General features: G+C 38.4%; 1 protein-coding gene across 7 annotated transcripts in view; it reads left to right on the plus strand.

The window, feature by feature from the left end:
* The window catches only part of ROS1 (ROS proto-oncogene 1, receptor tyrosine kinase), a 119,485-nt gene that overhangs the window by 48,285 nt on the left and 54,914 nt on the right, over positions 1-16,286 (plus strand). For 4 of the 7 annotated variants that reach the window (XM_070376378.1, XM_070376373.1, XM_070376375.1 and 1 more), the window contains 6 exons: positions 7,329-7,546; positions 7,879-8,039; positions 8,407-8,551; positions 11,284-11,546; positions 13,677-13,740; positions 14,330-14,532. In XM_070376378.1, the coding sequence (XP_070232479.1) occupies positions 7,329-7,546; positions 7,879-8,039; positions 8,407-8,551; positions 11,284-11,546; positions 13,677-13,740; positions 14,330-14,532 (1,054 nt within the window). The remainder of the gene's footprint in view (positions 1-7,328; positions 7,547-7,878; positions 8,040-8,406; positions 8,552-11,283; positions 11,547-13,676; positions 13,741-14,329; positions 14,533-16,286) is intronic. The other 3 variants (XM_070376377.1, XM_070376374.1, XM_070376379.1) reach the window with 1 other exon arrangement.

Below are 16,286 nucleotides of genomic sequence, written 5' to 3' on the forward strand. Positions count from 1 at the left end.
CTACTTTTGCATTCCAGTCCCCTATAATGAAAAGGACATCTTTTTTGGGTGTTAGTTCTAGAAGGTCTTGTAGGTCTTCATAGAACTGTTCAACTTCAGCTTCTTCAGCATTACTGGTCAGGGCATAGACTTGGATTACCGTGATATTGAATGGTTTGCCTTGGAAATGCAGAGATCATTCTGTAGTTTTTGAGATTGCATCCAAAAGATGCATTTGAGTACTGCATTTCAGACTCTCTTGTTGACCATGATGGCTACTCCATTTCTTCTAAGGGATTCCTGTCCACAGTAGTAGATATAATGGTCATCTGAGTTAAATTCACCCATTCCAGTCCATCTTAGTTCGCTGATTCCTAGAATGTCGATGTTCACTCTTGCCATCTCCTGTTTGACCACTTCCCATTTGCCTTGATTCATGGACCTGACATTCCAGGTTCCTATGCAATATTGCTCTTTACAGCATTGGACCTTGCTTCTATCACCAGTCACATCCACAGCTGGGTATTGTTTTTGCTTTGACTCCATCCCTTCATTCTTTCTGGAGTTATTTCTCCACTGATCTCCAGTAGCATATTGAGCACCTACTGACCTGGGGAGTTCCTCTTTCAGTGTCCTATTTTTGCCTTTTCATACTGTTCATGGGGTTCTCAAGGCAAGAATACTGAAGTGGTTTGCCATTCCCTTCTCCAGTGGACCACATTCTGTCATGTCTCTCCACCATGACCCATCTGTCTTGGGTGGCCCCACACGGCATGGCTTAGTTTCACTGAGTTAGACAAGGCTGTGGTCCGTGTGATCAGATTGGCTAGCTGTCTGTGATTGTGGTTTCTGTCTGTCTGCCCTCTGATGCCCTCTCTCAATGCCTACCATCTTACATGGGTTTCTCTTACCTTGGATGGGGTATCTCTTCACGGCTGCTCCAGCAAAGCACAGCCGCTGCTTTTTACCTTGGACATTAATATTTTTGATATTAGGACATTAAGAAAGTCATAGCAGCATTCTTATGCTTAGTTTGCAGGGCATAGCTCTTTATCTCTTTACTTTCAATTTTTGTCTTTACCCTTAAAGTGTGTTCCTTGTAAACAGCATATAAGTTTTTGCTTTTTTATGCAGTCTGACAGTTTCTGCCTTTTAATTGGGGTGTTTGGTTCATTTACATCTAATATAATTATTTATTGATATGCTTGAATTTAAGTCTACCATCTTGGTGTTTGACTTCAATTAGTCTCATCAGCTGTTTATTCCTCTATTCTACTTTACGCATTTTTGACAGTGAATAAAACACTATTTTAGTATTCCATTTTATCTCCTCTCATGACATTTAAATTATGTGTATTTATAATTTTCTTTAGATTGCTTTAGAGAGTAAAATAAGCACTTTTGTTTATTTATTTATTTATTTTTAGTCTCTTTTATTTTATTTTATTTTTTTATTGAAATGAATCTGCCCCAGATATACATGAGTTCCCCATCCTGAACCCTCCTCCCTCCTCCCTCCCCATACCATCCCTCTGGGTTGTCCCAGTGCACCAGCCCCAAGCATCCAGCATCGTGCATCGAACCTGGACTGGCGACTCGTTTCATACATGATATTATACATGTTTTAACAGTAAACATCTTCAACTTACCATTGTCATATTCAAAGTGTTCTTATTTCATAAATGATTTTATTTTATTATATTTTTTAGTTTTTATGTTGCACTTTTATTTTTTTATTTTTTTTATTTTTTACTTTACAATATTGTATTGGTTTTGCCATACATCAACATGAATCCACCATGGGTATACACATGTTCCCCATCCTGAACCCCCCACCCACCTCCCTCCCCGTACCATCCCTCTGGGTCATGCCAGTGCACCAGCCCCAAGCATCCTGTATAATACATCTAACCTGGACTGGCGATTTGTTTCATATATGATATTATACATGTTTCAATGCCATTCTCCCAAATCATCCCACTCTCTCCCTCTCCCACAGAGTCCAAAAGACTGTTCTATACATCTGTGTCTCTTTTGCTGTCTCGCATACAGGGTTATCGTTACTATCTTTCTAAATTCCATATATATGTGTTGGTATACTGTATTGGTGTTTTTTTCTTTCTGGCTTACTTCACTCTGTATAATAGGCTCCAGTTTCATCCACCTCATTAGAACTGATTCAAATGTATTCTTTTTAATGGCTGAATAATACTCCATTGTGTATATGTTCCACAGCTTTCTTATCCATTCATCTGCTGATGGACATCTAGGTTGATTCCATGTCCTGGCTATTATAAACAGTGCTGCGATGAACATTGGGGTACATGTGTCTCTTTCAATTCTGGTTTCCTCAGTGTGTATGCCCAGCAGTGGGATTGCTGGGTCATAAGGCAGTTGTATTTCCAGTTTTTTAAGGAATCTCCACAGTTCTCCATAGTGGCTGTACTAGTTTGCATTCCCACCAACAGTGTAAGAGGGTTCCCTTTTCTCCACACCCTCTCCAGCATTTATTGCTTGTAGACTTTTGGATCACAGCCATTCTGACTGGCGTGAAATGGTACCTCATAGTGGTTTTGATTTGCATTTCTCTGATAATGAGTGATGTTGAGCATCTTTTCATGTGTTTGTTAGCCATCTGTATGTCTTCTTTGGAGAAATGTCTATTTAGTTCTTTGGCCCATTTTTTGATTGGGTCGTTTATTTTTCTGGAATTGAGCTGTAGGAGTTGCTTGTATATTTTTGAGATTAGTTGTTTGTCAGTTGCTTCATTTGCTGTTATTTTCTCCCATTTTGAAGGCTGTCTTTTCACCTTACTTATAGTTTCCTTTGTTGTGCAGAAGCTTTTAATTTTAATTAGGTCCCATTTGTTTATTTTTGCTTTGATTTCCAATATTCTGGGAGGTGGGTCATAGAGGATCCTGCTGTGATGTATGTTGGAAAGTGTTTCGCCTATGTTCTCCTCTATGTTCGCCTATGTTCTCTTATGGTCTTACGTTTAGATCTTTAATCCATTTTGAGTTTATTTTTGTGTAGGGTGTTAGAAAGTGTTCTAGTTTCATTCTTTTACAAGTGGTTGACCAGTTTTCCCAGCACCACTTGTTAAAGAGATGATTTAAAACTTTATAATGATATGTTTCCAATTATTACCCTCCACTCTTTGTGCTCTTATTGTCATATATTTTACTTTTACCTATACTATAAAATCCATGTTTATTACTATTTTTAGTTTAAACAGCCAATAGTTTTTAACTTCAAGGAAACAGTTACATATCTCAAAATAAAATAAGGACAAAAAGTCATTAGAGAACAGCAGTCAGAGGGAGAATTTAGAGGTCATTTTATTTCATAGATGAGGACATTGAAACAGAGATGTGTATAAATTTGCTGACTGTCACACAGTAAATTGGAGAGGTAGTCAGGAAAAGGTTAAAGTAAAGCAAAAGGTCCTGCTCTAGGGCAGAGATTTCTAATACTGGGTTCTTGGACCCCCATTCATGGCTGGCATTAGGATGTGTGTGAGTGCTTGGAAGCTGAGCATCCATCATTTCATCAAATTTTCAAGAGAGTCTAATCTTACAAAGGCCAAAAGTTCCTGTTCTATGAATACAATTTCAAGATTACTTTTAGATTAAAAAATACTTTTGTTTGGTTTATGGAAAAATTCTTAATCATAGAGAATATGAAAAAGGAATATGTATACATATATAAATATATAATGGAGTGTATATGTGTGTGTATATATATATATATGTATATATGTATATAAAGGTGTATGTATCCTCAGTCACTCAGTTGTGTAAAACTCTTTGTGACCCCATGGACTATAGCCTGCCAGGCTCCTCTGTCCTGGAATTCTCCAGGCAAGAATACTGGAGTGGGTAGCCATTCCCTTCTCCAGGGGATATTCCCAACTCAGGAATCGAACCCAGGTCTCCTGCATTGCAGGCAGACTTTTGCCATCTGAGCCACCAGGAAGCTATATATATATATGTATATGTATACCTATAATGCATATAAGCGTATACAGAGCAATCTGATTAATCATTTATTTTATATCAGCTATAACGTATAGCTCTAGCTAGTTTCCCAGTTGTGAACCATAGAAAACTGGCTGTTCCTTTTCCTAGAAATTGTGAAGTACTGGCAGTCTGATTATCAAAAGAATCTGTCTGTGTGATACAGACAGTGCTCAAATGACAGTGTCCTGAAGGATCACGATTCTCTGTACGCGTCTGCACATCTCTGAGGACAATCTAACTGGCGTTGTTTGAGAGTCCTGCTCTCAAGTGTCCAGAAAATCAATACTGTTGGATTCAGCAGATAAGAGAAGGGAGTTTCTCCTTTAAAAATGCATTTCTTTGTCTCAAGGTTAATTTTCCTTGTATGCATGCCCAATGGAGTGCAGCAGATCTTGACAAGGTTATACAAATGACAGGCATTTTGCCCTCCAAGTAAGTGTTGCCTTTTTATCACACCAGAAAAAAGAGTGGTAGATAAAGATAGGAATTCCAGAACCATCTTACAAGCAGAAAATTTTCCCTAATTTAAAACCAAAATTCTTTCTTCGGCATTTCAAGTTCCTTACCTCTAGTCTAGATCATCACTGCCCAATACAAATAATGTGAGCTACATACATAATTATAAACTTCCTAGTTGCTTCATTTTAAAAAGTAAAAACATAGGTAAATTATTAATGAGATATTTGCATTTTTTTCACATTAATTCTAATTAATAGCCTGGGTGTATTTTACAGACATAACACATCTCAATTTGCACACTAAATTTTTATAGGAAATATTTGATCTGCAGTTAGATTTTATAAAATTTACAGTTGAAAAAGTTGATTTGTGTACCCAAGTTTTTCCAAAATACTTAAAAGTTTTCTAGTAAATCATATATATATTTATAATATATAAATAAAATATTAGCTTAAAATTTTAACCTAGGTTAACTAAGATTAAATAACATAAAAATTCAGTTCCTTAATTTTGGTAGCTAAGGGCTCAGTAGTCACCTGTAGCCTACCTTATTGAACAGTGTAATTCTAGCATACAGTAGAGATGAGATTGGGCTTCCCTGGTGGCTCAGTGGTAAAGAATTCACCTGCCAATTCAGGAGACACAGGTTTGATCTCTGGGTCAGAAAGATTGCCTGGAGAAGGAAATGGCAACCCACTCCAATATTCTTGCCTGGAGAAATCCCATGGACAGAGAAACCTGGTAGGCTGCAATCCATGGAGTCACAAAGAGTCAGATGTGACTTAGTGACTAAGCAACAATAAAGATGAGATTAGCTGTTTACTGTCTTTCAGCATACTCTGAACTTGATGACAACTGTAAGTGGCTTTTCAGACTGTTCTTCCCTCTGCTATGTACAACCATTCCCTTTGGTTTATTAAATAATGAATCTATTATCAGTATAACACCATATCTGTCTTGGAGGTTAAAAAGAGTGCATCTGTCATAAAAGTTCAGGCATATTTAGTCATGTCAGAACTGAGTATATTGCTCTAAAGTTGCCTATGCCTTGCTGTTCTCTCTGAATAAAATGGTCCCCAAACTTGCTTCTCTTGGTTACTTTGTGTTCAGACTGCATGGCTCAGCTTAAACATGGTTTTCTCTAAGACAGGCTTTCTCTGACCAGACCAGCCCATTCTGCCTTTCCATTTAAAGTGTCATTCAGTGATGTAGTTATTTGCTTCTTACCTGCCTGTTCTACTAGGCTGTATATTCTAGGAGGGCAGGAATTGCATTTGTCTTATTTACCACTGTATTCCTAGTGGCCACCACAGAACTGGCACCCAACACTTGCTGAATAAATGAGTAAACCTCCAGTAGAGTAACCTCAGCTGACCTCTATACGTATCTCATGCTTCATGGAAGGATTTACCTTTTAGTGATTTTTTTTGTTGAGCTTAGATTTAAATCCAGCTTTACCTGTTGCTGTGGACTGAAGGGTTTGAGGTACTGACTTCCTGCAAGTGAGGAGGTTGTGCTGAAATTGTGATGAACACCAGATGTCAAGAATTTTTAGATTGGCCCAGAAGATACTCACAGAATAAAAGTCTTCAGCTGGGCATGAGGGGCAATCCCAGCCAATGACAATTAAGGGATTTCCAGTCTCAGCCTGCAGGGAAGTCTCTGTCCTGGAGACTGTTTTGGGAATGCTGAATAAACCACTTGTGAACAAGGCTAACAGGAACAGATCTGTAGGATCTAGGCTGCAGCAGCCCTGTGCACGGTCCAGAAGTGCCGGCCTTCTCAGGTCAAGTGCATCCTGCTTGGTGAGTTTCCTTCTATATGGAATTTGGTTTTATATATTTCACCAAGAGATATACTGGAAAGGTCTCATGAGAAGTGGAAACAAGAAAGTGTAAAATTAGAAGAGGTGCAAGTCCAAAAGGCAAGCCAGGTGCTGTCTTCACATCTGAATCGGTATGAATAACGAATCTTTTACAAGAAAAAGAACTATGGGAATAGTATGCGTGAATGTAGTTTCTCTTTATAAGGCTCACAACTCCCAGGTCCTCTGAGGTAATTTTGGTTTTCTCGAGGAGGTATTATGAAACTCTCAAAACAAAACTTGTATTTATTTTTATTTTAAGTGCCATATTTTTCTAAAAGGGGAGTGTCAACACTTTAAAAGATTTAGAGAAATCATTTTTTTAAAATGAAATGACTACTCTAAAAGGCTGAGAATCCCTGAGGTAGTTATTATTGAGTACTAGAAAAGCGGAGTAATTAATACTAGAAAACCGGAGTAAACCAAGCAGATTTTTAAAGTAAAAATCATTATAAAATTCCTCATCATTGAGAAAAAACTTTAAAAGCAGTTTTAAATGACATTCTGTTTACTTGAATTCCCTGGTCTGAAACAGAGCATTTGGACTAAACTGTGGAAATTGGTAAGTATCAATGAAGCAACAGACAGTTGTGAATAGTATAAAGCGAAGGATCAAACAGCTTAGAATAAAGATTGGTGAGTAAATAGTATGACTAACCAAGAACAAGAGGAAGGCAGTGAGGAGAAACCAATCAGTGGGCTGTGCCTTCGATGTGGGGTTATTACGAAAAATCATGAGGATTTATTAAGATCTGTGTAACACTTGCTATTGCAATATCACGTTCGTAAGGAAAGCCCTGGAAAATCTACTTTAGGAATACTTCCTGAAAAAAATGCAAAAAGTCAACTTTACATAGAATTAAGAATAACGAGAATTATTGTCGCAAAGTTTGTTCTCAAACACACACACTAAACAAACACACATTCTCTCCTCTTGAATTCTCTACTTGAATGTACCAACCCTTATCCCACTCCAGACACACACGCTAATTGGCGTCCTGTTTCAGCAGTGCTGGGGATACCACCATCACAGAATTCGCAGCCTGGAGCACCTCCGACATTTCCCAGAATGCACTGATGTACTACAGTGGTCGGCTGTTCTGGATCAATGGTTTTCGGATTATCACAGCTCAGGAAATCGGTCAGAGGACCAGCGTCTCTGTTTTGGAACCAGCCAAATTTAATCAGTTCACAATTGTTCAGACATCCCTCAAGCCTCTGCCAGGTACGATATTTTATTCCTGCTTACCCTCTCTTCTCCATACTTTCTGTTAAATAAATTTTAAGGTTGGGTTTTTTTTTTTCCTTTAAAATTATGTTTTAAGAGGGAAAAAAAGCTTTAGTAGTTTCTGTTGATTTGCTTGCAGTCCTTTTAACTCCTAACCCAAATTTACAGCCTGAAACAGTCAGAAAAGGATGATTTTCAGAGTATATTAAAGGAAAGAAAAATTTTATTTTGGTTCTAATTATCAGTGATTTTTATTAATATTCCATGTGTCTGCAATAATTGATAATCCCCCCCTTTTTTTTCTCTCTGTTCTTTCTTTCATCCCATAGGGAACTTTTCCTTTACCCCTAAGGTTATCCCAGATGCCATTCCAGAGTCTTCATTTATGATTGAAGGAAATGCTTCGAGATTTCACATCCTCTGGAATGCTCCCCCAGCAGTGGATTGGGGCATCATTTTCTACAGTGTGGAATTTAGTGCTCATTCTAAGGTATGGCATTGGTTCTAGTAACTTCTAGTTTTCAAACAGACTGTACCATCTTCATCAGGCCTGCCTATACTGATTTGCACTTTCTTAGCTGAGTCCATCTCCCTCGCTGTTCTGTAGCATTTGGTTATAAAGATTACTCCTGAGCATTCTGTTTTACAGCTTGTCTCTGATTGCTGTATGGTTAGTGTTAACCATTCGTGTGTTACATACACTAGTGTTGTGGAACAACATGGACTGACCAACATTAGCATTTCCAAAACTGCAAGGTTAACTTTCATGTGGACCAAAGTTTAAAGATTGTAATTTGGAAAAAAAAAAGGTTATGATTCTCTTCCTAAGAAAATAATATTTTGTGCTTCTATTTTAGCTCCTGGCTAGTGAACAACAATCTAAACCTGGATTTACTGTGGAAGGGCTGGAGCCCTACGCCTTATTTAATCTCTCTGTCATTCCGTATACCTATTGGGGAAAGGGTCCCAAAACATCTCTATCACTCCGAACACCCGAAACAGGTACAGGGGCTAAAATCTCTTTTTAGAAAAGGTAAAATCTTGCTTTCCATGATCTAGAATGGATAATTAATCATTTTTAACAATAATTTTTAGTTTTGTGTAGATGTATTTAGATTCAATACTCTTTCAGTGACTTTTTGGGGATTAGAATAGCACAATTAAATCTGCATAATTCATTTCAAAATAATATTTCAGATTCCTTAAAGACTGTTTCACTTGACTGTGATGATGTATGTATGTAATGCAGAAATATTAAAATTTCAGGTTATTTGTAAAATGCTTCATAGGACAAAGGGGATTTAAGAATGTAAAAATTTCCTGGAAGGCAGGTTTACCAGGAAGTGTTCTTACAGATGGTAATTCAGAATCTTCTGTAGGTGAACAACCGATGTCTAAACTTTTAAAAAAATGTTTTTCTTTGGAATATATTTTTAAAAAGAAAATTAGCTACATCTTTACATGTGTATATCACTTAAAAATGTACAAAGTACATTTATATGTATCATTTCTTTATTAAACATTTATTACATCCCTATCATGTGTCAGAAACATCATTGTATCATTTATTTGATCCTTACATAGCTCTGCTGTAGGTAGAACAGGTGTTATTATCTCTGTTATGCTAAGAGATAACAATCTCTTAGCAGGTTATTATGTTATGTTAAGCCTAGAAGTTGCCCCATGTAAGAGTTGGTAAGTGGCGGGGCTGGGGCTTACTCTGAACTTTTCACTCTAGTTTCTTCAAATCTCCATTCAGTCATTTTTGTAAACATTGGCAAATGATCATATCATGTTAATTTAATTTATATAAACTTCCCAGCATGGGACCTGGCAGGCAGTAAGAGCTCAATAAACATAGAAATACATTTGCCATTGCATTTTTTTTTAACTGTTAAGATTTTATCAGCAGTATTTATTCATGAGTCTCATAACAGGAGCATAGTGGAACCTGGGCAGGTTCTGGAGCAGTTAGTGTTTGGATCCAGGTGTGCACTCTTTGAGATTGTCTTGGGATGTTAGCTTTGGTAGAATTCTTCTGTGGAAATGGACTTGACTGCATCCATCAGGGGATGCACTGAGAGCAACGGATCTTCAGTACTCAGGAATAAGGAAGAATGATACGATTTGGCACTTGCCTTGGGGGAAATTTATAATATAGTTGGAAATTATTCAAATTGACAAATATTTATTAAGGACTTACCATGTGCCGGTCCTCTACTAGATTTGGGGGGATTTAATAAGGATCAAGAAAAGGTGCTTTCTCTCTTTCTCTGATGAAGCTCATAAAACAGTTATGAGTTCTGGGGATCAATGTACATCATGGTAACTGTAGTCAACAATACTGTATCATATACCTGAAAGTTGCTAAGAGAGTAGATAGTAAATATTATTGCCACATCAAACAATTATAATTATGTAAGTTGATGTGTTAATTGACCTTAATCATTTTGCAATATATATGTGTGTATCACACCATCACACTGTACGCCGTAAACCTAAACGTTATATGTCTATTGAAAGTATTAGTCACTCAGTCGTATATGACTCTTTGCAACCCCATGGACTCTAGCCTGCCAGGCTCTTCTGTCCATGCAATTCTCCAGGCAAGAATACTGCAGTGGGTGCCATTCCCTTCTCCAGGGGACTTTCCTGACTCAGGGATTGAATCTGGATCTCCTGTATTGCAGGAGATTCTTTACCACCTAGGAAAGAATTCTTTGCCACTGTCTGAGCCACCAGGGAAGCCTGTATATCAATTATATCTTAATAAAGCTGGGGGAAAAAGTTAAAAAAGAGAGAGAAAAACACAGATACTGCTAATAATAATAGAAATGAGACAGTGACAGTTGACTAGCAATAGCATAGAGTGAATAAACAAGCCACGAAACCTTCACCTCTATCAAGTGAAGCGTTCTTAAGAGAGGGCCATGCTTGTGGACTGGTGTGGCCAGGGAAAGCCTTCCTTCGGGAGTGGAGACTTTAGCTGGGTTCTAAGGGATGAAGCAAGAAGAGGTTTATCCCATGTATGTACAATCTAAGAAGGCCTGGGGATTGGATAATGATGTGAGGGCTGAACATTAAGGAGCAGGGGATTGGAATGACAGACTGGGAGAAGACCCTGTGGGGGAATCCTGAGAAAGAAGAGGAATGTCTTGGATGGCATGACTTGGAAAACAGGCAGAAGAGTTTCTCTTGATTGACATACACACAGAGAGAGAAATTAATTAAAGGACTGTGAGAGGCTCAGTTGCTTGGTTTGGCTCTAGAATAAATGGCAACAGTCAAGCCATACTCTTAGAGAGGGTTCAAGATGAGATGACCTGGACCCAGGATATACTTTATTTTATACCCTGAACTGGCTAAAATCTAGGTAGAGATAGTGTCTTCCTTCCAATGGAGACTGCCATTTCCACCTCCAGAATGAGAGTAAATACTGTATTTTATAAGGAGAACTAGCCAGCTTCCATGTACACAAATACAGACTAGAAAGATGAGCCTCAATCATAGCAAGCAGGATTTGGGTTGGAGAAAAGGAAGACTAGCAGAAATATCAGGATAGGTTCCTGAAGAAATCTATGGCATATTCTCTCCAGAAGATCTTTAAGGACAAGATAGATGCACCTTAACTGTCTGGAATGAGAAATATTTATTACTATGTTGCTCCGTACCCTCATCGTGAGTGATAGAAGTTGACCTTATACTCTTTTCTGCCCTGTATCTCTGCTTTTCAGTTCCATCAGCACCAGAGAATCCCAGAATATTTATATTACCAAGTGAAAAACACTGTAACAAGAATGTAGTTGTGGTGGAATTTAGGTGGAATAAGCCTCAGCATGAAAATGGTGTGTTGACAAGATTCGAAATTTTCTACCAAATATCCAACCAAAACGACACAAACAAAACAGTTGAAGACTGGATTGCTGTCAATGTCACTCCCTCAGTGATGTCTTTTCAACTTGAGGGCATGAGTCCCGGGTACAGTGTTGCCTTCCAGGTACGAGAGTGAAAATGGGGATACGGGGGTCTTAGTGTAAACAGAGAGTGGATTAAAGGACCAGGTTAAGAAGTCTGCTCTGTTAATAACCTGATGTATGCTGTACTCACAGAGGTCAAGTGGGCAGCAAATATAAAGCAGGGAGAGGGTACAGCTAGGATAAAGGACATCCTGACACTTTCTTGCTTCCAGATTCAGAACAAATCATTATTTTTGGCTCCATCACTAAAGGCCATGTATCACGGTAGGTGCTTTTATATTGATTATCTCATTCGATCTTCACATCGTCTGTGAAGAAAAAGCCATGTCCCTGGGTGCATCGGTGAGGTACCAGAGCTTGTGGTTGGGAAGCAGTGTGCTGTTTGGTCTGGCTCCTAGAATCCTCTCCATCACCTCACATCACATCAATTCCTGGGAGGCATCCAACAAGTGGGGATGCCCTTACTTCCAGTTATCAAAGGAAATAAAAGCTGAGGGTCTAGGTAGTTGACATCTCACATTTTTCACCTGGCTGCTGAGAGAGAAGAAAGTGAAAGAGAGTAGGAGTCAAAAGGAAAAAGCTACTGCCACCTGTTTGGGCATTTTTAATTTAATATGACAAAGCTTTCCCCTTATGGTAGATGGCTTGATGATTTTTACATCCTCATTATGTATCAGACTAGTGACAAGGTTGTGCATATTTAGAGTTATTTTCCATCCTTTTGGGGAGAGTTTTAGAGATTTGTGATTTCCAGAAGATCTATTTAATTTTTATAAAATTTTAATTCAACAATTATTTTTATAATGGTTAACATATACTAATAAAAATTATACATAAAAGTGAGAGATAATACACATTCTTATTTGTTAAGAATTATGTGTGTTCCAATTAAACAAATATTCTGGTTAAGTGTACTTGCCTCTATGGTTTGTTGATGTTGTTTAGCCTCACAGTTGTGTCCGACTCGCTTGTGACCCTGTGGACTGTATCTCACCAGGCTTCTCTGTCCATGGGACATCCCAGGCGAGAATGCTGGAGTGGCTTGTCATTTCCTCCTCCAGGGGCTCTTCCCACGTCTCCAGCATTGGCAGGGAGATTCTTTACTGCTGAGCTATATGGTTATAGTTGTTCAGATCTCAGCACAGAACTTTGCAAAGTGACACACATGCATAGGCATGAGTTTTACTTGAATAGTCCAGTACAAAAGTGAAGCCTGCTTGATATATATAAAAATATGTGTATATAGACATGCACCACATTACACACACACACACACACACACCAGGGATAGATAGTAATAAATAGAATACAGTAGAATTGATTTAATAGAGGTATAATAAAAATGAACCAATATTTTGTTGATTGAGACAACCCTTGAGGATCTGTCTTTTCCAGGTCATCATTATGGACGGCAATTTTCTCGTAGGCTATAGTACACAGGCAAGGTTTGGAAGTGGAAATAATTATTATATAATAAAAGACATTTAATAAAAATTGTTAAAAAATGTTGCTATTGGAATGCAATGTGGCGCAGTGGGAAGAAATGCACACAGGCCTCAGAAGACTTAGTTCTCATGCCAGTCCCTCCCTGTGTCCTTTTGGCTGGGTTACCTACCCTGATGAGGATCTTTGTCCAGTTTCTACTCTCAGTAGTTGTGGAGATGATCTATGTAAAAGTGGTTTGAAACACACTATTCATTTTCAAACATGAGGGTTAATTACTATTTTCTTTTCATAAATCCCCTTTTTAAAAAGTACAGGAAATTTAGTTATCTGAAACTTCATGTTGATTTCATGATAAGTGGAAGTTTACCATAATCTATATAGTTTTGTTTCTGTTAAATATTCCATGTAACTTAATTTTGGAAATAGCTAAAAACCTTTTTAAAAAACTTTAGATCTTCTGCAATAGAGATTTGTGCCATTACTTTGTACTTTTCTGGACAAAAAAGCCCTAGAAATCGTAGTTTAGGACAATATTTTTCCTCATAGTTTATTGCTGTATACTTAGATGTGACTAACTGAAACTATTCATAATGTATCCCATAACTCTGAAATGAAGCATTCAATAATTTATCAGTCTCGGAACTCAATTATTGTCACTCAGGACATTTCTGAAGGCACTGCTTTATATTCTTTTCTTTCTTTAGGTTCGAGTCTTCACATCCAAAGGACCTGGACCATTTTCTGACATAGTAAAGTCCAAAACATCAGGTATTTATTATCTGAAACCTGTACAAATGTTAATAACAATTAGTGATTTAATTATAAAATATCAATATTAATTTTTATAAAAGTATTAATAGTATATTAATTTTATATAATATAAATTTGATTTGATTATCAAATATTAATAACAATTAGTGATTTAATTATCAGGAACTTCCCTAATAGCTCTGGGTTTGATCCCTAGGGTTGGGAAGATCGCCTGGAGAAGGGAATGGTTACCCACTCCAGTATTCTGGCATGGAGAATTCCATGGACAGTCCATGGGGTCACAAAGAGTCAGGCACGACTGAGTGACTTTCACTTCACTCTCTCTCTAGTGATTTAAAAACATTTTGACCCTTAGTATTCTCAGGGATACCCACGTACTATCTCTGAGCTGAAATTAAAGTCAAACAAAGTAATCGACTTTTATCATCACCTAAGCTTAGAGTGCCTGGGCAGTCTCCACTGAAACAGGTATAGGTGTAATCCGTGAGTCCAGAGACTCATGGGTTTCAAAATGGTCTGATACTGAATCAAGGGGTTTTGCTAAAGTTCTTTTTCTCATACATATTATCTACATGTTTGTTTTTAGAAATTAACCCATTTCCATACCTCATAACTCTCGTTGACAACAAGATAGCTTTGTTAGATATGGATCGAAATCAGGTCGCATGGACGTTTTCGGCAGAAGGCGATGTCGGTGCCATGGGCTACACAGCTGATGATGCAGTGGGGTACTGTGCTCAGGGAGACTCCCTCTTCCTCCTCAGGATGGACAACCGGTCCAGCACTGAGGTATTTTGCTATGTAATTCCTTTGAACGAAAGTGGAGTATCTGCCTATCACACAAGCCTGTGATTAAAATGACTGGCCAGTGGTTGAGACATTAAGATTAGAATGGCTGAAAAAGACAGGTGTTGTACAATTATTTAGTTACAAATGATTTCAGGTTATATTTGGGGCAAATGTGATTCAGGCTTAATTTAGCAAACAGTGGGTTTAAGGCACTGTGTTACCTGAGATAGAGGTAAAAAAAAAAAAAAGTCACTGTCTTTGAGCAAATCCAGTCTTGTATTAGTCTAAGATAAGGAAGACAGGGTTGCATAGTGGTTAAGAGGGTGAGCTTTGAAATCTGACAAGCTAGAGTTTAATTCTTACTCTATTACATGCTAGATCTGTGACCGTCAGCAGTTTCTTTAACCACTGTGGTTGCATAGTCCCTCATCTTAGGGTGAAGATTAATGAGCTAAGCCTTGGAAGGCACTTGGCACAATGCCTGGCCTGTGGTAGGCATTCACTGAATTTAGCTAGTGGAGGGGCTAGGCAGAAGACTGTAAGTGCTGTGCCGAGGGCAGGATGCAATGGGACTGCAGAGAACGGATACTTAACCCAGGGTGGAATGGTCGTGATAGTGGCAGAGTGGAAAGACATCTTGGGTACAAAGATGATGTATCAGGTGAAAGTGGGGCATGGCTGAGAGATCAGCAAAGTCTGGGAAACCAGAGAGTCACAGCCTGTTTGGGGAGCTGTAAATAGAAGGAGGTCTTCCCTGGTGGCTCAGCAGTAGAGAATCCACCTGCAGTGCAGGAAACGGGTTTGATCCCTGGGTTGGGAAGATCCCCTGGAGAAGGAAATGGCAGCCCACTCCTGTATTCTTGCCTGAGAAATCCCACAGACAGAGGAGCCTGGCGGGCTACAGCCCATGGGGTGGCAAAAGAATTGAACATGATTTGGTGACTGCACAAGTAGAAGGAACTTGGAGTGGAGATGGAGGTGAGGGGGCACAGTGAAAGGCAGGTGTTAAAGCTGAAGAGGTGGGCAGGGGCCTGAATGTAATGGGCCTTCTTTACTGTGCTAAGGAGTTGAGTGTCAATTTTAAAGCCAGCATTAAGCTGTTCAAGACATTTAGTGGATTATTAATGCAATCGACTAGTGTTTCAGGAAGACCTCTTTGTTACCTGTCTCAATAACCTTAAAGAAGGTTAAGTCGGAGGCAGTCAGGAGGCTATCACAGAAATCCAGATGGGAAATGTTAAGCAGGAAATGAGAGACAATGAGTGAGAGAGGAGAGGATAAACTTGGAAGATATTTAAAATAGGACTAATTCACTATGGGTAGTAATGGGAGGAAGAAGTCAAGGGTGAATGACAGTTGTTAAGATTGTTCCTCAGATGAGTCTTGGAAATCCATAATAATATAAAATGCAGGAGAAAAGGAGATTTGGGGGTGGAGTGATGCATTCTGTTTCCTGGGATCATTCATTTGAAGATTTTCAGTAGGTAGTTTGATATTTGAATCAGTAACTCAATGAGCCATCTTGCCTGAAGATGTAGATTTGTAGCACTGGTCTGTGGATTACAGTTGAAGCCATGGTGATTGAAATTAACCACGTGTGAAAAGAGGTCCAGTGTTACAACGGTACACAATCCAGAGTTACCAAGATTTGATATTACAAAAGAGAAGTGCAGTTAATAAGTAATATGAATGTTTAAAAAAAGTCATCAGATTTGAGGGAAATGACCACTATCTTCTTGATTGTGCTTACTACC

This window comes from Bos mutus, chromosome 9 (genome assembly GCF_027580195.1).
Source record: "Bos mutus isolate GX-2022 chromosome 9, NWIPB_WYAK_1.1, whole genome shotgun sequence".
Taxonomy (NCBI): Eukaryota; Metazoa; Chordata; class Mammalia; order Artiodactyla; family Bovidae; genus Bos; species Bos mutus.